We start from the raw sequence: 22972 nt of genomic DNA, 5'->3' as shown, positions 1-22972 counted from the left end.
CATTATACAATAGAACAAGCATCCGATAAATACAGTCAATTATATGATATATCAAATTTCACACTAAAATACACTACATAACTGTGAATACACTTGTGGGCATAACATTTTGTGGTTTTGTCATGACTAACTTTTATGTGGGTTCTAAAATTCTTGGACTGTCTACTTTTCCAAAAGTTAAATAGTGTGATGCAAAATTATCTTACAGCAGATGAAATGAAATTTCCTTGCTTCTTAAATTCTTGGATTGACCTACATGTATCCAAGAAACCCACAAATTATAATGATTTTGCAGTAAAAAAATATCTTGAATGACATTTCCTATGTAAATTGTGCACAATCTTAGAATATGGAAACAGAAATATTTGAAGTAAAAGTAGAAATGCATCCACAGGACATGGATGCCCTCACATTACAATCTGCACAACAATAATAGTTTTTTATTTGTTTTTTTTTTTTTTTTTGGGGGGGGGGGGGGGGGCAGGTTTACGTCACATCAACACAGTATAGGTCATATCGTGACGTTCCAGCTTTACTGGTGGAGGAAGACCTCACGTGCATTTCCATGCATTATTTCAGGCATGAACCGGCACCCTAGTAGAACTACCGACCTTCCGTAAGCTAGCTGGATAGCTTCCTCACATGAAAGAATCCAAAGTCCCTGTAGGGATTCGAACCCATAGCGGTGAGGGGCAAGTGGTTTGAAGTCAACGACCTTAACCACTCGGCCACGGACGCCCCCCAATAATGTTTAACAAGAGGGCCATGATGGCCCTGAGGTCGCTCACGTGTATATAGGCCCCCGGAGCAGGGCCAGTTTAAACCCCAGGGCTTTTATTTGAACAAACTTGGAAGACATCCATTAGAAGATGTTTCATGATGTTAAGTTTTTACTACACACATATAATGAAAAACAAGAGGGCCATGATGGCCCTGAAGTCGCTCACCTGTATATAGGCCTCCGGAGTGGGCCAGTTTAAACCCCAGGGCTTTTATTTGAACAAACTTGGTAGACACCCATTAGAAGATGTTTCATGCTAAACATCTAAGGTCTAGTTCGTTGGGTTTTTTAAAAGAAGATTTTTTCAAGTTTTTTCTTTACACATATAGTTAAAAACAATGACACACCTGGGGCAGGGCCAGTTTTGACCCCAGGGCTTTTATTTGAACAATCTTTGTAGACACTTACTAGCAAATGTTTCATGCTTAATATCTAAACTCTAGCTATTTGGGTTTTTTCAAAGAAGATTTTTAAGTTTTTGCTATACACTGTATGATATTAGGAAAATCAATGTCCCCCGGAGCGGGGCCAATTTTGACCCCAGTGCTTTGATTTGAACAAACTTTGTAGACACTCACTAGAAGATGCTTCATGCTTAATATCTAAACTCTAGCTATTTGAGTTTTTTCAAAGAAGATTTTTTAAGTTTTTGTTATACACATATAAGGAAAATGAATGACCCCCAGGGTGGGGCCAATTTTGACCCCAGGGCTTTTATTTGAACAAACTTGGTAAACACTCACTAGAAGATGCTTCATGCTTAGTATCTAAACCTTAGCTATTTGGTTTTTTTTTCAAAAAAGATTTTTTTAAGTTTTTGCTATACACATATAAGGAAAATCAATGACCCCCGGGGCGGGGTCAAATTTGACCCCAGGGCTTTTATTTGAACAAACTTGGTAGGCATCCATTAGAACATGTTTCATGCTAAATATCTTAGCTCTAGCTATTTGGGTTCTTTAAAAGAAGTTTTTTAAGTTTTTACTATATGCATATAGGGAAAATCAATGACCCCCTGGGGCGGGGCCAATTTTGACCCCAGGGCTTTTATTTGAACAAACTTGGTAGACATTCATTAGAAGATGTTTTATGCTAAATATCTTAGCTCTAGCTCTTTGGGTTCTTTAAAAGAAGATTTTTTAAGTTTTTACTATATGCATATAGGGAAAATCAATGACCCCCTGGGGCGGGGCCAATTTTGACCCCAGGGCTTTTATTTGAACAAACTAGGTAGACACTCGCTAGAAGATGTTTCATGCCAAATATCTAAGCTCTACCTCTTTGGGTTTTTTAGAAGAAGAATTTAAAGTAAAAGTTTACAGACGACGGACGGACGACGGACGAAAAGCGATCACAAAAGCTCACCCTGTCACTTTGTGACAGGTGAGCTAATAATGATCTCCCCACCCCCCGCCCTCCCGCAGGGCCATTTAACCCAAGGGCTTTTATTTGAACAAATGTGGTAGACACCCATAAGAAGCTGTTTCATGCTAAACATCTAAGCTCTAGCTCATTGGGTTTTTTAAAAGAAGATTTCTTAAGTTTTTACTGTACACATATAGTTAAAAACAATGACACCCCTGGGATGGGGCCAGTTTTGACCCCAGGGCTTTAATTTGAACAAACTTTGTAGACACTAACTAGAAGATGTTTCATGCTTAATATTTAAACTCTAGCTATTTGGGTTTTTTCAAAAAAGATTTTTAAGTTTTTGCTATACACATATAAGGAAAATCATTGACCCCAGGGGCGGGGCCAATTTTGACCCCAGGGCTTTTATCTGAGCAAACTTTGTAGACACTTACTAGAAGATGTTTCATGCTTAATATCGAAACTCTAGCTATTTAGGTTTTTTCAAAGAAGATTTTTTAAGTTTTTACTATATGCATTTTGGGAAAATCAATAACCCCCTGGGGCGGGGCCAATTTTGACCCCAGGGCTTTTATTTGAACAAACTTGATAGACACTCACTAGAAAATGTTTCATGCCAAATATCTAAGCTCTAGCTCTTTGGGTACTTTAAAAGAAGATATTTAAAGTTTTTTCTTTCGGTTGCCATGGCAACCAGAGTTCTGCATGGAATTAAATTCTTTGAACAATTTTTAAAGGTGACCACCATAGGAACATTCCTGTGAAGTTTGGATGAAATTGGCTTAGTGGTTTATTAGGAGATGTCATTTAAAGTGAAAGTTTAAGGCCGGCCGGACGCTGGACGAAAAGCGATCACAAAAGCTCACCCTGTCACTTTGTGACAGGTGAGCTAAAAAGCTGAATCAAAACACTTACAGCTATATTTGAGAATACTGTTCCAGTAGTGCAATAAAATATTCTAGGATGTTTTTGTATTATCTCGTATGACGAATACTTTGCCCACGTTATCATCAAAGCAAATAGTATGAAAGTTGATACTAGTGGGCGGAGTGACTCTGACAGACTTAACATCTTCCCGGTCTTATCTCTATATCCTCTGTAATATATATATATATAAAAATTATTTCAGTTAAAAGCTGCATGGCTCCAGATGATCAAAATATTTCAAGAAAATTAAACTTGGAAAAGCTGTACTATAATTTTAAGAAAAGTAAACAGATTAAAGATTCAAGTCGTCATTTTATGTGCAATTAATGACTGTTTTTGCAGTATTTATCACCATATTTCTACTGCGTTACTAAAGCAGTAGGGGCTATTTTTGCATATTTTGACCTCTTTTAGGTAATTTACGTGGATTTAAGTGCCGATTGCAATCTGTCAATTACTTTCTTTGTTCATTTCACAATATTTTACTTTTAGATACATTTTAAAAAGTTGCATGAAAATAAGGATGAATCTGGAGGCATGCTGCTTTAAACTTGAGATTAAAAGTGACTGTATCTAACAAAACAAACAGTGCAATCTGATTAAAACCAGCTCCTAAATAACGCTATGACAAAACCAACATAATGGGTCACGCAGTCTGACCAGGATCCATGCTGTTCGCTATCAGTTTCTCTACTTGTAATAGGGCTGGTAAGCGAACAGCATGGATCCTGATCAGACTGCGTGGATGCGCAGGCTGGTCTGGATCCATGCTGGTCGCAAACGCACTATGTTGGTTTTGTCGTGACGCGGCTCATATTAGGATCTGACATCCACCCATAGGTAGTCACCTACTCGTGGTCTTTCAAACAACCAATCATTGGCAAGGTTTCATTATTTTGAAAGTGATGGGGTTTCTAGTTTTAACCCTTAGAAAAACCAATACTGAGTAGGTAATTTTCACGATTTCGAGAACAAACATGACATTGTCCATATAGCCGACAGGTAAACTGGCAAAACATTCTTGCCCATTAAAAATTGAGTCTATTATTTCAAGTTGATTTGTGAAAAATAACTTCAAACATTTTTTTCTAACAAAAATTAACAATTTGTTTAACTTCCACGGACAACCGTATTTAGAATACTTCTTCTAATGCATATCTGTAAAAAAAACAGTTTGATTGCATAGCTAAAAGTAGTTTTCTCTCAATATCAAAATTTTAAAGAAGGTGAAACATATACAGTGGTCATTAGATCTACATGGAATAGGATGGTCCCCTATGGTACCATTGTTCTTATTCTTTCCAGCAAAATGTACAAATAAAAACATCTAATATTTACTATTTTATCTTGACTTCAAAATACACGTCATTCATAGAATAACTCAATGATTAAAATTAGAAACATTGAGTCTATGATCAGGCAGCCATGTTTTGAACGGGGGCTTAAACGGAGAGCACTATGATACTGTGGTATGTAAATTGATGGCCCTTTTTGGCTTCATAAGAATTTTTTTCAACAGAATATTACATCACTACAGTTTCAGCAGACGACCTTCACTTGTCAGAACATGAAATTATCATCTTAACTGGTAAATATGGGGTACAATAAAGAAGTATTTTCAAGACATTCGGACAGCTTTTGATTTACATATCAATGACAGAAATTTATTTAAAATGAAAATATTTCCAACAATTTTTATCAGAATTCAAAAAAGGAGCACTACCACTTTCACTTTAATGGTGAAAACAGATGATTGGTGGTGTTCAGTGTGTAAAGAAACACATTTTCTGATTACACTGGAAAGGGCAAGGACGCGGTACCTGCAGGGAGTACTATATATAAGTAGATCTGAATTTTAGTCAGATTGACAACCAGTGCAGACCAATATCATCAACACATCCATGCTGGTTGATGAGTGATCATAGTCGGCAATGATCGCTACTCAGTCTGTACTGGTTTTGAAATTTTCTCCTAAAAATGATTAATGGTTTTGTCCTCATTGAACAAAGGACAAGTCCATTTCAGATATTTTGAGGTAGTTAAGGTTAAATATAAACTATATGAAGATTTGATTTTAAAGAGAAATTTAAGTTCAAATAAACTGCCCTCAGATTTGCTCTCTTGAGGGTGTGCAGTAAGGAAGCATTGTACTGACCCCCCCCCCCCCCTCCCCCAAAAAAAGTGGAAGCCATCTTTTTGACTTGGCCAGCCCTTTGTTGGAAACATTTTCAATTTTTTTCAAATAACAGCATATGATACAGTTCTGGTGCATATTTCAATGAAACTTTAGTCACAGTTTGTTTGTTAGAGATTTTAGTAACAGAATAATCAATAAAAAACATTCTTGAATATATAGTACCGGTATTTTTAAACTGTAAGTTATACAAAATACTCCATTTTGTATGTATCTTATTCAGCAATTGTGTCACAAAGTTGATTTGTATCAATCAAAATAAACTTAAAACATTAACTTACATGTAAACATTCCAGATTGTTATTGGAAAGGAAAATCCAAAACCAACTGAAACAGAAAGATAAATGATGTGATAAAATAAATCTAACATACATGTATATGCATATAATGTGTTGTGAATTACCTCCCCTTTGATTGGGTTCTAAGTAACACAGACATTGTCAAGAACAAATGAATGCATCTCAATTTAATATTTCAAGCACATGTTAACAGTATGGTAGATGCATCGAAGAAGACAAGAGTTACTGGAAAGTTTAGTCAAACAATACTATTCAAAGTTCCAAGCAGAATTCTTTGTGTTTTATTTACCTAGTTTCAAATCACATTGACAATGCAGCAATGGCCATATGGTGACTTTCAAAGCTTTTACCTATGAAGGAATACCTCAGGTGAGGTGCCCCTACATGCGATATTTGTCACATTTAGTGGTACCACCAACTGTAAGCTAGCTTGACAGCTTCCTTATATGAAAGAATTTAAAGTCATGATTGATTTGTTTGTTTTTGTTTGTTTTGGGAATTACGTCACATTGACACAGTTAAGGTCATATTGCGACGTTCCAGCTTTACTGGTGGAGGAAGACCTCAGGTGCCCTTCCGTGCATTATTTCAGGCACGAATGGGTACCTGAGTAGAACCACCGACATTCCATAAGCTAGCTGGATAGCTTCCTCACATGAAAGAATCCAAAGTCCCTGTCGGGATTCAAACCCACAGCAGGGGCAAGTGGTTTGAAGTCAATGACCTTAACCACTCGGCCATGGACGCCCCTGTTATGATTTGAACCAGAGTAAGGTGGGTGGCAAGTGATTCAAAATTCATGATTTTAACCACTCAACCATGAGGCTCCATTCACAAAATTCAAACCTAAGGCAATATAAGAAATAAATTTGTGTTGCACGTAAATCTGATTGAAGTGGCTGCATTACCCAGTGAGTAAGGTGTCAGACTAGTAATCAACGGACTGCTGACCACGTGGGTTCAAACCCCATCCAGGGGAAGCCGTTGTTTCCTTAAGAATTTTTTTTTACATTCATTGCTTAGCACTAGTTGGTTCCAGGAACAGATTCAAGAGTGTTTCAATAAGTTTATAGCTTCTAACACAATTGAATTAAAATAAATTTGTATAAACTAAATCAGAGAGAGGAATGTATTCATAGCTTATACTTACCGTACATTATAATTTCGAAATATTCAGCACCAGAAAAACCAAATAATGTGAACTTCCAGAATTCGTATCCGGTGACAAATGTAAATAGATATAAACTAGTCATTGCCTGAAAAAAGAGAGGAAATAATTACAGAAATTACTTAATGAATAGATTTAACTTCAATGATTTCTATATAACTGTAATATTTTAATATTTTCTTCAGTGCTTCAATATATGGTTAAACCTATCTATACATTTTCTCATTTAAAGAAAATGCCATTTTCAAGTCCAATTGGTAAACCAATCTGTTCTGGATACCATGAAGACAAGTGGACGAGACCAAGCTAGAGCTCAAACCCAAAATCTGTAGGTTCAAAGCAGGCACTTAAGCATTAGAAGAAAGCTTACCTTGTTACCTTTCTTTGCAATTTATTATTTCGTGGCTACACGCATTTTACAACATAAATGAAAACTAGAGTGAATTAATAAATGTTTTTTTACTAGTGGATGAAGCTTGGATTTTTAAAAAGAATATGAAACTCATATGTCCGTCCCTCTGAGCATTATTTCATGCATATGTAGATACTTGAGTAGAACCATTCACCTTTTCCAAGCCAGGTTATTGGCTTAATATTGCACTGTAATATTCCCATCCTCATAAAGGTATGAACAGTTTACACTGCTGTGCTCAAGAGTTAAACATCAAATGAGCCGGGTCATGACAAAACCAACATAGTGCGTTTGCGACCAGCATGGATCCAGACCAGCCTGCCCATCCGCGAAGTCTGATCAGGATCCATGCCGTTTGCTATCAGTTTCTCTACTTGTAATAGGGTTGGTAAGCGAACAGCATGGATCCTGATCAGACTGCGCGGATGCGCAGGCTGGTCTGGATCCACACTATGTTGGTTTTGTCGGGACGTGGCTCAAATAAACAAAGAGCAAAACCTACCACTTGACTTAGATCATAACCCCACGGCAGGAATAATATGCCGGTGTTGTATTTTTCCCAGTGTGATATTATAAAGCAGAAATTCACTCCTAGTAGAACCAGGTACACTCTGAACACCTCTACACCGTGTTCACCTCTACCGAACACCGAATACATGGCCACCGGAATAAAGAAAGATGCCCAGCTGTCAAGCCCATGGTCAAATAATTCACCGAGCGGGGAGCTTGTACCTGTACGCCTTGCTTGCTTTCCATCTATACCATCTGTATATCAGAAAAGTTTGAAAATTTCTTTACCTTCATAGCAATGTGTGATAAATTTTACTGATGAAAAAAAATAAATTGTAGAACCAGAATGCATCCACAGTAAACATTTGGTGTACAGTTTTACAGTCTAACCTGAATCAAGAGAAGACTCGGGGGACAGCTCAAAATTGTACGGTAATACACGTTAAGTAGTATTCTAATCCTTCATGAAATCATTCCAATTATCATGTGTATAACATGTTTTTCAGTATTAGTGAGAAGTTAAAGCACCCCACCTCCAGATTCATGGTACTTTTCATTAAAATTTTAAAAATGTTTTTCAAAGTAAAATATTGTGAAGTGAACAAAGAAAATAATTTAAACATTGCAAACAGCACTTGCAATCCATGCAAATTATCAATATGGTGATAAAGACAGCAAAATCAGTCATGATTTTTTTTTTTTTTTTGGGGGGGGGTTTACGTCACATCGACACAGTATAGGTCATATCGCGACGTTCCAACTTTACTGGTGGAGGAAGACCTCAGGTGCCCTTCCGTGCATTATTTCAGGCACGAACTGACACCTGAGTAGAACCACCGACGTTCCGTAAGCTAGCTGGATAGCTTCCTCACATGAAAGAATCCAAAGTCCCTTTCGGGATTCGAACCCACAGCGGTGAGGGGCAAGTGGTTTGAAGTAAACAACCTTAACCACTCGGCCACGGACGCCCCCAGTCATGAATTGTACATAACATGAAAATTTTATATCTTTTTACTTTTATTAAAATCTAAGTACATTTTTCTCAGTTTTAATTTTCTTGAAATATTTTGCCTCATCTGGAGGCATGCAGCTTTAAGTTTCAAGATAAGCAGTTGAGTTATTCTTCTTAACAGTAAATCATCGATTATTATACAAAATTATTAATATAAAAAATTTACACTTTATAACTTACCTAAAGTATGTGATAGGAAGTTATTTATAGCACACATAAGCCACACCCAGTTGGGTATGGGAGGATGTTCCGGATGGTCCCGACTAGAGGCATAAAAGTCAAGGTCATAGTAAATCATTGTGACAAAATTCAGCACCATCAGTAGAAATCCTGCCAATGTCAATACATTTGGTGCAATCCATAATGGAACAAACTGCGAAAAAAAGAAAAAGAAATAAAAGCTTCATTTTCTATAGATAATTGTCAACAATTACTTAATATGCACCTTTAAAAAGTAACCTCAAATCAGGTGTCTGATTTTCAGTGCAGAATGAACATTAAAGAAGTCAAGGTTAATGTGCAAATTGCATAATCATTTGAATCAATGATGGTGGACAAATGGTACAAGAATTAGTTCAAACATATCTATTTTAGCTTGGTTGTTATAAGTTCTTGCAACTAATATTAATCACTTTTAAGTCCGCTTCTTGGAACTAACCAGTACTGGTGTCATATGAAGAAACATGGTTGGGTTGTGATCAGGGCAGGGCTCGAACCTGTGATCCCTGAGTTGAGAGGCGGACACCTTAACCACAAGGTTACCACTTACCAAGAATTCAAACTTATGACAATGACATGTAAAACAAAAACATGACCTAGGACTCATATTCTAGAATTCTATTTTCATAGAACAAACACAAAACAGGGCTGATTAAATTTTGACCTGACACATAAGATCAACCAGCACATCTATAAAATCTAATCATGGTTTGAACTTATCACCTAAAATGCATGAATGGACAGAAAGATGGACAAGTCCATTTAAGATATTTAGTGCAGTGAGCATCATTTAAAATAAAGGAGTTAAAATCCTGATGTAATACATACAAACTTTGTACTAACGGTAACCTACTGCAATGATAACCTAGATTAGAAATGTCAAAGTGTCGGGTCAAGCCAGGTCAACATCCTTAATAAGAAGTACCAAGCTAAGTTGTTTACATAATTATGTCGGTTACCTGATTAATAAGTTTCATCATGAATTAGATAGCCTATATATTTACCTATTGTTAACATGCAATTGGCAACCTTTGACTTATCATGATTTTAATGACTTCTATATTTAGAAGAGAGAGATAAAACAAAGTAAATGTGCATCTGGTGATGGTTAGTAACTTTTAAAACAAGCACTTTCAAAGTGTATAATCAACATTACTTCCTGTTTTCACAAGAATGGCACAAGTTAAAATATATAGGCTCCCAAACAGGTACAGTGATCAGAAGTAGCTTGTGGTTTTCATAAAACATGGTACATACTGAATTGTATAGGCTCGCAAGATATGTTACAGTGATTTCTTTATTCCACCGTGACTACACTAGGATGCTATATAACTATATAGACTGAGATTCCATTAGAAACCTACTAACTGCATTGTTTAAGACTCTTAAATAACTAAGTTTCACTGTAAAACGACATTTTAACCATTCATTTCTGCAAAATAAATCCACTACATGATACTACATGCATATACCAGATACCTTATCTCCTCGGGATTAAATATAAATTACATGTATATATCTTGCCATATTAGGAAACTGGTGTTGTTGATTTCAAAACAATTGATTTATTTCAGTGTATTTAGAAATCTAATGCTTATTTATATTAAGATGCTCAGTTCAGTATTTAAAATAAATCACAAACCCCTGGCTATTGAAAATTTAAAGAACATTAATTTACACTTAAATTCTATTAAAAATTATGGACTGAATGCCCATCACTTTTTATTTGGTTTCTGGGAGAGAGCATTTTATCAACGACACAAAAAAAGATTGCATTCTGTGAGAAGTTGTTTATGTAGAATTTGTTTTAATTATTTTCGTGTGTTTCACTACTATTATTCTTTTTATTAGAATTTATTTTAGCTCAAGTGTAAAGGAAACTATAAGCTTTATAGACACACTCTCCAATCTAATTCACTCTTGAACCAACCAGTTCTAAACTTTATTGCTCAAGGAAACAACAACTTGTCCTAGACAGAGGCTAGAAATTTTACATTGTACATTAAAATTTTGATATTCATACATGTTTAACTCTTGGGGGGAATACTGTATAATTTTCAAACACACAAGTAAAAGCTGTCCAGTCAGCTTAATAGGAAGAATGTTTTACTGTGAATCGTGTGACCCAGGTTTGATTCCCAGACACTGCACTCTGGTCACTTTCTTGTTGATTGGTCATTTGCACTGTACCTCTGCTCTGGCATGTACAGAAGTTACCAGTTCAAAAGTGAAGGCAACAAGTACAGAATGATAAACTACTTGACGGCCTGCCGAGGAACAATGAGGTGGCTGAACTGTGCTCTGGTTAATTCAATGTGGTTTACTGATGTGATCTGGAGTGAAAACTACCAACATCACCACCACCACACACAAGTATTACATGTATATTTTACACGTTATTGAATTTGTTAACATACCTAAAGTCAGTGTTGTGTCTAAATTATTCAAGTAATGAGGTGACAACACGGTCATCATTTATTCAATTTCTCAAATAACAAGTGTTAAATATCAGGAAATAAAGGCAAGCACTTGTTTACATCATTCAAATGTCAGAAGAAAACAGTCATTCTATCATTTAACCTTATTATCTCTGCTTGAAATTAAAAGCCTGTTTTATATATGATGTGTTATAAGTGTTTAAGTGTTTTTGTAATTTTTTTTTTTAAATGCTTGATAAAAAAGTATTTTTGTTCCTGGTTTTCAACCTTAGAAAAGAGGGTACTGGTAGTTAAAATTCCTGTGTATCTTTTAATATATATTCTTTTATATTTATAATTCTATGTAAAGAAAATGTCCATTTTCAAAAATCTGGAAAACCAAATCAAATATTTGTAATCGGCCATTAAATAAAAAGGGTTCTGGAAGCACAAACTTTTTTTTCTGGCCTTGTTCCTGTGATTTGTGTGAATGGAAATAACCTTGTTTTTCAATTCACATCAATTAATATTATATTTATTTTTAAAGTGATAGAGATACTTTGAAACCACGAAAATGAGGAGTTTTTCCATCTAATCCAGGGGTAAAAATCACTCTTTTAAAAATGTAGTCTACAGGAAAGCTGTAGCGGGAAAAGATAAATAAACGGGGATTAGACAGGACAAACCAACATTTTGTCACCTTAGAACAGTAATGAATTAATGTTTATTAAATTATATAAGGAGTAAACCCGTTACACCACTAAGATGACAATTTGTCATTTCCAGATAAAATCTATTGCTGGGGATATTGTATAGCACCTGATGTAAAACATGGTACCCACCTTAACAACTCTGTTCCAGAATGGATGCATGACATAGTTAGACAATGGATTGGTATCCACTGCATTATACTGAAATAAAAACAAAATATAAGATAATTATATAAAATAAATAAGCAAAAGCTCATATGTTCAGTATTGTAAAACGCAACTTTGTGGTATTGCAATGCACTTAATCAAAGCTGCCAGTGGAGACAACATGCTTGGCTATTCTAAAACATGACAATGATGATAACATAAATTAATCAAGGAAAGTAAAAGTTATAATAGACAATTATAAATATATTGCTCTATTAACATAAGGAAATTTAATCTAAACCATTGTACATTCTATAATATGCCAGAAACAGAATATTTAATCCAAATATATAAAATAAAGGTATTGGCACAATAATCTAGTATAGAGCAAAATGAAGTTGTTGGACACATTTCTATTTAGAATTTTACACTACAATGTAATTTTTATGAACTTCAAATATTTTGTTTCGAGACAATGGGAAAAAGAGAAATAATTCTAAGAAAATAAAAGATAACCAAAATATTTTTATTTTGATTTGCATCATATATCAATGCTTAATAAACAAAACAAGTGAGAAAGAAACATATTAATTATTTTTCTAGAAATATGATATTTTAGAATTATGGTGGTTTTGTCGAACTACTGGTTCGGCGAACTTAATTTATGAACAGGTGTGAAAGTGGTTTCGTTGATCTTATTTTATATAGTAATTAAAGGCAAAGTTAGGCATGGTTTGTGTATATAAAGTGGTTTTATAATCAATATGTTTGTTGTAATCAAATTATGACGCAAAATTTCAGTAATGAATATAATACATTGTAGATGTATGTCTATATATTATACCTATTTTGATAATGATTTGTTCGTTATTTGATTAATTAGTTTTGAGAGAAAAAAATTAAATATTATAATAAAAAAAAAATTATATTGGAGCCTTATTCGACGCCTTGGACAAGTGCTGAGGTGACTAATTCCCAACTTCTTGTTTGTTTAATCATATTTTATTGCTAACATATACATGTAAATATACAGAGAAACAAATTGATTTGGAATTACAAATAGCAAAAGGGTTGGGCCCAAGTTCTTACAACATTAGCGATCAGCCCTTCCAACTACTGAGATTATGTAGCCATATTTCAGGAATAGGATCCAACAACTTCAACGACAGGATTTATGAGGACGATTTTTAAGTTTTATATAGAGTGATGAATAAAGATTAAAAACAGATTGTTGTTGTTTATTACGTAAAAATCATGGTAGATTTTCTTCAATTGTTTATATAGAGATGAATAAAGTATTTTAAAAAGATGTGTTGTTTATTCTGTACAAAATCATGGCACAATTTGTTCTTATTTTAGATTAATATTTTTATATGTTTTTTGTATTTCCTGTTTTTGTGTATATATTTAGATTATAAAATACATTTATAATTAATTTTTTCTCTTCCAGGTTTTATTTTTCTGTGTATACGGTAATGTCGATTTTATTCCAATTAATAACATTGGTCCTTCTTTTTCAGCTTTTACCATTTGTGAGTACAGTTTAACATAGATTATAAAAAAAATGTTTTCATATTATACAGGCTTCACTTAATGTGTATATATATTTGTGTTAATTTTAAATCATTTTTTTCAGGCTTTACTTTAATATATTTTTATGATGATTGTTGTTTGTTTACTGAGATCTTTTGTATTGAGTTATGCTTTTTAGTAAAAATAACTATAAAATTAAAGAAAATAATAAATAAAAGGTTTAAATTTTCAATATCTTCAGGCGTCGACACTAACTTTTTTAGCAGGTGGTAAGCCGGACCACTAGATTTGAAATTTAGGTGGTCCTTCTGGAAGTCAGGTGGTCAATTATTATTATTTTATTATTTTTTTTACTCTTATTTTTTATTTTAAAAAAGTGCTGAAAATATGCTTAAAATATGTGACAGAGATGTATTATTAACAACTTGGGAAAACAGATATTTTTAGATATATATTTCATCTAATCAGAAATTTAGGAGAGCAAGTCAGTAGGTATTATATTGTTAAGTTTTTTTTTATCCCATTTAAAAATATATAAAAGGGGTTGTATTTATGTAAAATTTTATGTTGAAGTGACAACTCCCTTAACTCAAGTTAGGGAATAGTGAAACCATTTGTGTCTGCGTTATTTTCTTACTGTTATCTGGGAATCTGTCATTCAGATATTCATTGGTCTTATAATCATAAGTATCTTCTATAGAATAACATTAAAAACAATTATTTTTTTATTATAAAACAAGGAAATATCTAAAGGATAATAAGATAATGTCAACATTAAGAATAACTATAGCTGAACTTATTTTTCTCACAATTTTTTTAATACAATACCTCCCTGTTGCTTGTTTGTTGATAATTATATTTGAAATGAACATGAAGTATTTTAACCTTTCAATAAATAAATAAATAATAATAATGTGGAAGAAATGGATCTCTTATTGCTGAAACAAAGAAAAGTAGCCAAGAAATACTACACATATGTTTTGTTTTTTTTCAATTCCTTTCGTTTGCTGCCATTCTTTATGATAATCCCGTAAAATATCATTATTGAAGAAAATGCGCTACTAGCATCATTTGAATGAATTTTTTACCTTAATTAATATAACAAATTCTTTACTCTTTTAATTTGCATAAACAAAATTTTAGCGAGTTAAAACGAAAGTTATTGATGACTTAAGAACTTTTTAACTAATGAGATTAATGAACCATATACATATACATCGGATAAATGATTTAAAACACCAAGACATGTATGTTGTTTTACCATTCTTCCAAATGAGCCTTGCACCATCAAGAAAATTTAAGTGGTCAGACGGACCAGTGGCTTGTAAAATTAGGTGGTCCGTGCCAAAATCAGGTGGTCTCGGACCAACGGACCACCGCTAATATCGAGGCCTGATCTTGTCTTTAATTGCATAAAAATGTGTGATATGACATACGATAATTGACGTGGCCAGTATCCAATAGATATTTTTTGCACTACATAAATTAAGTTCGCCGAAACCACAACCTGTTTTATTATATAAGATTAGTTTGCTGACCGGTAGTTCGATGAAACCACTCTCACCCGATATTTAATGTCTAAGCCGGATCAGGCATTTTCACCAGCCTGTTTTACTGGCTTCATATAAATTTCTTTTCATTATTTTTCGGCTGCAAACAAATCAAAGTTAGTAGTTAGTAACAAGAACAGAGATCAAATGGTACAAATAAAGACAATTGTGTTAAACATGAAATAAAATATTGCCAAGCTGAAACTGTCCAATATGGGACGAGTAAACTAGGGGGCGAGTTGATTGTCAATGAAATCGATAAAATAAAACTGTTGTTAATAGAGATTAAAATGCATGACGTGTGAACTTGTAGAAACGTCATAAAATCACAAATGAAAATCACGTTTTCTACCATACTTACTTTGTATTTATCAAAACCGTCCAATATTTCTTTTGACAGCACACAGGATTTTGCCATGTTTGTTCGATTGTTGTTGTTGTCGCCGAGAGCTGTCAACTTCCGGTAAAAACATAAGAAAATTTATTAATTATAAATACAATTAATCTTGAGAATAAAGTAATCAAATGACTGAAGATGAACGCGAAGCTGTTGAATCATTATTTTGTCTGCCAGGGGAATGTGAATTTCAAGGTGACACTGTGTTTTTTTGATAGAATTTTATTTTATTCTTCGTTAAAAGTGAAATAGTAGTCGGATAGGAAGTGCTGTCTGTGTTTTTAATAATCCATTGAAGTGTCTACCCCTATTACGAATCCTATGTAGATAATAATTGTATCATAGTTTGGGGATCTTACAGTTGAAAATGTGTCAGAGTTAAATCATATACATATACATTATGCACAGACACTTGGGGTGTGGAGCTTAAAACGCCTTTAAAATCCAAATAAAAGGTATATTTGTCAATCCCAGCACATTTTCTGATCATATATATCAAAAATACTTAATATAAGCCGTTTTGAAAAAATTTCATATTTCAACATCTATAGTGTATTATTATAGACATTGAAATATGATTGTTTTTTCAAAACAGCTTATATCAATTAAATTACAATTACTTTAAGAGAGTAATTGGTTGATAATTGATTACATTCAATGTACAGAAGAATCCCTTTTAAAGACCACCCAATCCATTGGTTTTTATGGTAAATCATTTATCAACAGCATTACTATCTTTTTAACTTTTAAATTTGCTGATTTTTGAAGAAAATTTTCATTGTTATTTGGCAATTTATTGAAATTTGCTGTCTATTTTCTATTGGGAATGGTGCCATTTTCCAGTATTCAGTGGCGTAGCTACTATTAGGCCATGTAGGCACGGGCCTACAAGTTGGTCAAGAAATTGACATTTTCAAAAGTCCCAAAAATACAATAAAAACTGGCAAGGGTGGGGTTGGTAATGGGTTCAAGCCATATAGTCATGTGCATGATTTACCATCCTTAGTAAAGTTTGCATCTTATTAAATTAATAGTTTAAAATTATTGTTTTGATAATTTTCCTTGAATATACTTTGGAACGCGCATTTTGTTCGTTTTTATCTGAAGTTGTTTTTGGATTCTGGGGGCTAAGCCCCCAGACCCCCTTTTATGTACCTACAAGTTAAAAAAAGCTGGCTATGCCCCTGGTATCAGTTATATAAGTAAAAAAAAAAAATACTGACACTATATCTTCAGAAGAGATCAGATAAGAGAATTTTTATTTCAACTTCAAGTTGGCAAGCTTTAGTTTAAGAACAATACAAGAAGCTTTTATACCTATCTAATACATGTAGTTACATTTGTACATGTAAAGTGATTAGTATCTATGTGTCTCAGGTTCTCTTTATCTTTAGAAATAAAAGAAATCATGTTGACAAAAAATTTAACGTTTTTTTTATTATTTCTTCAGAAAATGAGGTTATCATCAATACAGACTTTGAGACATTAAAATGTGAAGACACCTTGCATCCTGTGAAGATAATTTTTATCATTGGAAAGGAGTACCCAAACCAGTTACCACAGATTTCAGTCTTCTCAGAAAATCTTGACAGGGAAATTATATCTAGAGTTAAAAGTAAAGTTCTTCAAAACTGTTCTGAATTACTCGGTGAACCTATGCTTATTTCATTGATTATGTTGATCAAAGAAAATTTGCAACTTGAGGTTGAAACCGAAATGCCATTGACAGGAAAATCTTTATGTAATGATCACAAAAATATGAACAATGCTAACAGTGGCAGTGAAAATATATGGACAGACGTCTTACATATTGATCACATGAGATCTAAAAATAAGTATTGTAAGACTTTAGAAAAGTGGGCAGCGGAATTAACATTGTGTGGGAAAATCTTATTCTGTAACAAGCTAATAATAGTAATTTTACAAGGGGATATAACAAATATTAAGGTAAAAATATTTTTTCATTCAGAATCATGCCTCTATATTATGCTAGGCTAAATCCTAAATTGTAAGAAATCAATAAAGCCTATAAAGTGTAGATCTGCTTATTTTAGCTTATCCTGTCAACAGTGTCTGAATTTTTATTTTGCTTTCCTTAAAGTTTTTAAAGCAGAGCATGCCTCCAGCTTCATGCTTATTTTCCTGAAAAATTTTGAAAAATTATTAAAAAGTAATATATTGCAATGAAAGTAATTTACACATTGTAAACTACCCTTACAACTAATACAAGTAGTAACATGCCATTTAAATTACCAAATATGCAACAATAGCTCTTACTGGATTTGTCAATGTAGACATATACATGTAGTAATAAATACTGCGGAATCAGTGGTTAATGTACAAAATATGAACATATTTACTTGAATCTTGAATTCTTTTCTGAAAATCTCATCACATTTTTCTCAAATTTTACTTTCTTGAAATATTTTGGCTCATCTGGAAGCATGCAACTTTAATCAAAAGAGAAATAACTTGACAGATATTAATAGAAAACATTTATATAAGAACATGATATTAAAGGAGTCATACAATTTTTGTGAATGGCAAGTATATGTATAATTATTATCAAAGACATACTCGTACATGTATTGATGTTTTTATAGATGAAATCTCCTTGTTTTGTTTTAGGATTTTATAGTGAGATTAAAGACGGTGAGTGTTGATGTAGATTCAAAGGGACACAGTTGTAAAGAAAGAATGATGACTGTCCTGTGTGAACATCAGCATAATATATCAGACATAACCAGGTGGTGTTTTATTTTTCCTCACATATCATAACCCTGAACCTGCTGAATTTGTGTAATGGATTTGCTAGGCACTGAAAAAAGAATGGGCTATTCAAAGTTTAAGGGATTTCAGCAACAAAAACAAAAAAAACAAACAAAAAAACCAAAAAAAAATACAAAAATTTAGTTTCTGCATAGATTTTCAGTCTTTGCCTGACTTTTGTACTGGTGGCAAAGGCTAAACATGTAGGGTTTTAGCAGATAAAGGTTCAGATTAAAATTATATATAGAACATTTTTACAGATATTTTCACTACCTGTTTATTCATCTATAATGCATTTGGGCTCTTTTGAAGAATCTTGCTTCTTAAAATCATTTTTTTTTTGGTCATTTCTACTTTCTATAATCTTTAAAGGAACTCCACCGAGGTTCAAAAGCCGAAAATCATAAAATTTGAATTTCTTACATAGTTCAGCTGGGACACTTAGAACAGAAAGATATGCAAAAGATATTTAAGAAATTTACTCAGAAGTAGGTTGAAAATCGTATTTTTGAGCCTTTCTTAGCCCATTTTGTGTGAACGCCATGTTTAGTTACTTTACATGTACTAAAATGTTATGAAAGTTTAAACTTCAAAACTTTGTCATTACAATTTACATAGAAAAGTGACTCTATGCTGTGCTTAATGTTTTCCTTAAACTTATATTTATAAGTGTTCCATTTGGTTAAATGCTTTTATTTTTATTATTACCGGTAGTTGAGACAAATGCTGACTGACAAATATTTGGTTTATATAATTATAGAATATATACATGTAAAATTTACTTACATAATATCTTTATTTCATGTTAGGTCCAATATTTAAATGAAATACTACTGTTAACTGATATTTGAATGAAACACCAATGATTAGAGAACTTGAAGTGCCGATTTATGATTAAAGTGATGCATTTTGTATTTTGGAAGTTGTGACATCAAATTAAGTAGCTTAATTTATAAGTGTAAAGATGTTATCAGGATATTATCACTACAGTTGTATTGTTATAGAAGGACATGACATTTAAGTTGACATGATATAATTTCCTGTAGGTCATATTCATGCATCTGATTGTGTGTATAGATTATTACTGCATCTACTTATTGACAGCATCTTGACAGGTTCACTTGACCATTCATTGTTATTGTTGTTTCTTCTTAGAGGGTTAGGGGGTATAGTTTATTAATTATTATTTGGTATAGACATGTATTTATAAGTAAAAGTGTTCAATTCTGCTTAAGCCGGTGCTAAGGGGTCGTAGATGGTAAACTTGCATATTCAAGCACCATCCATGAACAGACTCAATCAATTCTATCCTGCAACCTCACATCATCTACTTATGGTGATTATGTATACATATATATTTTGAAAGCCCATTATTTATGAAATTATCAACCAGACAAAGACACAAACTATACAATTACACCAAGTTAAGTCACATGCTGTGACCTTGACCTTTGACCTAAAGATATGGGTCTTGTACACAATGCAAATGAAAAATCATGCCAATCTACAGCTAAAGAATATTATGTGTTACGCCTTTAAAATATATGTACTGACCCCTATACAATAACTCACACGTAAGGGACCAGTCCATTGTTAGCCCTGTCCCCGAACCCCTTGTAATAGCAAGAACTTTGACCTTTGAATTTTCAAACCACTTGTAAAGATGTTAAAATCTCTCTCAATGTCCACTTATACTGCAAGATAGACATATCCTATTTTGTTTTGGTGCTAAAACATAACCATTAAATTACAACGGAATGTAAAAAGTTAGCTCTAGCTTTAAGAACCCTTACTGTACCACCCTTGGGAATGGAGAGGGAAGTGCATGTAATGGGGCTTCATTTCTGTTGTGTAGAAAAATAGAAATTTTGATTCATTAATTATTATTTTTGATAGTTTTTTAACTTCAGATTTAAAGATTTTAACAGAGAAGAGTTATCATGCAGAGAGGAGTTAGAGACAATATTTATGGAGGCGGGGCTTATTACATTATACAGAGAACATGTGATGAGACTTCATTGATATATTAAAAATATGTTAACAGAGGTTGGACTTAATTTAAATATTCGTCAGATGTGTAATGAGACATATCTGAATAAACAGTAGGAGAGTAGGAGGAGTTATGCTGTTATGGGGCGGGGATTATTTTATCATACTGAAAATGTGATAAGGCTTTTATGAATATATTAAAAGAAAAGGAGGAGTAAGAGACTATTTACTTCTGTATCCAGAGAACAATGACTAATATTTATTATAATGATTCTATTATGAATAAAGTAAAGGAGGATGACTTTATTTATTGAAGTGGGGCTAATTTCATAATTGAGAGAATAAAGGTATAAAGTAAAAGGGTTTAGAAAATATGTTCTTGAAGGCAAGCATATTAATTGAAAATGGGCTTGTTTTGTAAAATATGTGTTTCTTTACTAGTCTAACTAAATTATTAGTTACCTTATTTGTAACAAGTAATCAACAGACTTATACATGTGTATGCCTTTATCAAGACTTCAACATTTGTGTTAATGAGTGTCTAAATAATATTACTACTATTTGAATTGTAACATGCTCTCAACTTTTAAAAGATGATAAACAAGTAAATAATCAGTCACATCATTGCAGCAGCTAGTCACACTGAACTTTTTCTGTTATATGATCGAAAAGGAAGAAATAATTAATAAATACAGAAATAAAATCAATTTTCAGTCCTTAATTCTTTCAGCAATCTCTTATGTGAATTCACTTTTTTATGCTCATAACAAGAGATTCCACAACTTCGTCTGTCTGTCTGTCCTGGACGTTTGCTTAGCAACCACTGACTAGAATTCACTGAATTCACTACCAAGTCAAGAGGAGATTAGCATGTAGAAGCATTTTCCAGTTCATTGTATTTTTCACAGTTATTCCCCTTTTTAATAGGAGTTGCTTTAGCAATCACTTAGTCCGACTTGAATTTATCAAATTCTTATAGGAATCTTCAATATATTTCTTGTTCATAAATATTATCATTGATTTAATTCTCATTTACATTCATTGTAGTCTTCTAAAGTATGTGTAGAATTTATTGGAATGAAAGGACTATTGGTTTATTTGTTGGTAAGGTAAGTTTAATATACATGTATCTGAAGAAGCTCGATAATAAAGAAGACTGCAAGCTCATACTTGATTTTAATATTTAATTGCATACATGTGAACTCTCCCACTTTTAGTGTGAGACTTCCACTTTCTGCAGTCATATTTTCAAAGATTTTTCTTGAAGTAAGGGGTATTTTCACAAATTAAATCCTTATTTTGATGTCAGAACTTCCTTCTTTGTTTATTGCAAATTCTAAAACCTCCCTCTTTTACAAGAAAAATCTCCCACTTCATCATCGAAAAAAGTTCACAATGTATGTTATTGGATAGTAAGTCTGTTATGACACATATGGAGAAGGAAAATCAAAGGTGCCATTTAATGCATTATTTAAGGGGCAAACGGGCATCTGAGTAGAATCATTAACCCCAAATTAGATGACTTCCTTGGATGAAAGAATGCAGTTTTTTTTTGCATATCAGAACTGTTTACACCAGTGCTAGAAAATCCTTCTTACACACCCAAAGCTGCCTGTTTTAAATAATGTTATTATGCCCCCCTTCAAAGAAGAGGGGGTATATTGTTTTGCTAATGTCGGTCTGTGTGTTGGTCTGTCCGTCGGTAGACCACTCGGTTTCCGCTGATTTTCTTGAAAACTATTTATCACAGAGTCTTCATATTTCACATAGTGATTGGTCATAACTAGTAGATGACCCCTATTGAAGGTCAAGGTCACAGGGGCCTTAAATTTCAAAATGGTTTCCACTGATTATCTTGAAAAGTATTCACCACAAAGTTGTCATATTTCACATACTGATTGGTCATAACTAGTAGATGACCCCTATTGCTTTTAGGGTCAAAGGTCAAGGTCACAGGGGCCTTAAAAGTCAGAATGGTTTCCGCTGATTCCGTCTTCATATTTCACATATTGATAGGTATATATAACTAATAGATGACCCGGTCATGTCACCCCTATTGATTTTGGGTTAATAACATCAAAGGTCAAGGTCATGGGCCTTGAATAGTTATATGGTTTCCGCTTATTATCTTGAAAACTATTTATCACAAAGTCTTCATATTTCACATATTGATTGGTCATAACTAGTTTATGACCCCTACTGATTTGAGGGTCACTAGGTCAAAGGTTAAGGCCATAGGGGCCTTAAATGTCTAAATGGTTTCAGCTGATTATCTTGAAAAGTATTCATTACAAAGTTGTCATATTCCACATACTGATTGGTCATAACTAGTAGATGACTCTCGTTGATTTTAGGGTCACTAGGTCAAAGGTCAAGGTCACAGGGGCCTTAAATGTCAAAATGGTTTCTGCTGATTATCTTGAAAAGTATTCATCACAAAGTCTTCATATTTCACATATTGATTGGTCATAACTAGTAGATGATTCCTATTGATTTTGGGGTCACTAGGTCAAAGGTCTAGGTCACAGGGGCCTTGAATGGTAGTATGATTTCTGCTTATTATCTTG

General features: G+C 33.3%; 2 protein-coding genes across 3 annotated transcripts in view; one reads left to right on the top strand and one right to left on the bottom strand.

Moving 5' to 3' along the window:
* LOC132747870 (ethanolaminephosphotransferase 1-like) overlaps nucleotides 1-15701 on the bottom strand; it is a 32933-nt gene extending 17232 nt beyond the window's left edge. For both annotated transcript variants that reach the window (XM_060737395.1, XM_060737396.1), the window contains exons 1-7: nucleotides 15612-15701; nucleotides 12153-12221; nucleotides 8855-9047; nucleotides 7655-7917; nucleotides 6723-6828; nucleotides 5555-5600; nucleotides 3068-3248 (exon numbers count right to left, since the gene is read on the bottom strand). In XM_060737395.1, the coding sequence (XP_060593378.1) occupies nucleotides 3068-3248; nucleotides 5555-5600; nucleotides 6723-6828; nucleotides 7655-7917; nucleotides 8855-9047; nucleotides 12153-12221; nucleotides 15612-15668 (915 nt within the window). In that variant the 5' untranslated portion in view covers nucleotides 15669-15701. The remainder of the gene's footprint in view (nucleotides 1-3067; nucleotides 3249-5554; nucleotides 5601-6722; nucleotides 6829-7654; nucleotides 7918-8854; nucleotides 9048-12152; nucleotides 12222-15611) is intronic.
* LOC132747871 (RWD domain-containing protein 3-like) lies at nucleotides 15702-21110 on the top strand. The gene is made up of 4 exons (XM_060737397.1): nucleotides 15702-15842; nucleotides 17098-17594; nucleotides 18276-18394; nucleotides 20327-21110. Exons 1-4 carry the CDS (start codon nucleotides 15776-15778, stop codon nucleotides 20436-20438), a joined length of 795 nt encoding a protein of 264 aa, XP_060593380.1. The 5' UTR covers nucleotides 15702-15775; the 3' UTR covers nucleotides 20439-21110.
* The last annotated feature ends 1862 nt before the right edge of the window (nucleotides 21111-22972 follow it).

This window comes from Ruditapes philippinarum, unplaced genomic scaffold, assembly GCF_026571515.1.
Source record: "Ruditapes philippinarum isolate M1 unplaced genomic scaffold, ASM2657151v2 ctg899_1_1_1_1, whole genome shotgun sequence".
In the NCBI taxonomy this organism is placed as follows: Eukaryota; Metazoa; Mollusca; class Bivalvia; order Venerida; family Veneridae; genus Ruditapes; species Ruditapes philippinarum.
This window is presented reverse-complemented; position numbering and strand designations above follow the sequence as displayed.

Excerpts from the sequence above, each read along its gene's own strand:
- LOC132747871 (XM_060737397.1), top strand. The coding sequence starts at position 15,776 with ATGACTGAAGATGAACGCGAAGCTGTTGAATCATTATTTTGTCTGCCA. Across the intron at positions 15,843-17,097 it reads AGGGGAATGTGAATTTCAAG|AAAATGAGGTTATCATCAAT; the intron begins GTGACACTGTGT and ends TTATTTCTTCAG. Across the intron at positions 17,595-18,275 it reads GGGATATAACAAATATTAAG|GATTTTATAGTGAGATTAAA; the intron begins GTAAAAATATTT and ends GTTTTGTTTTAG.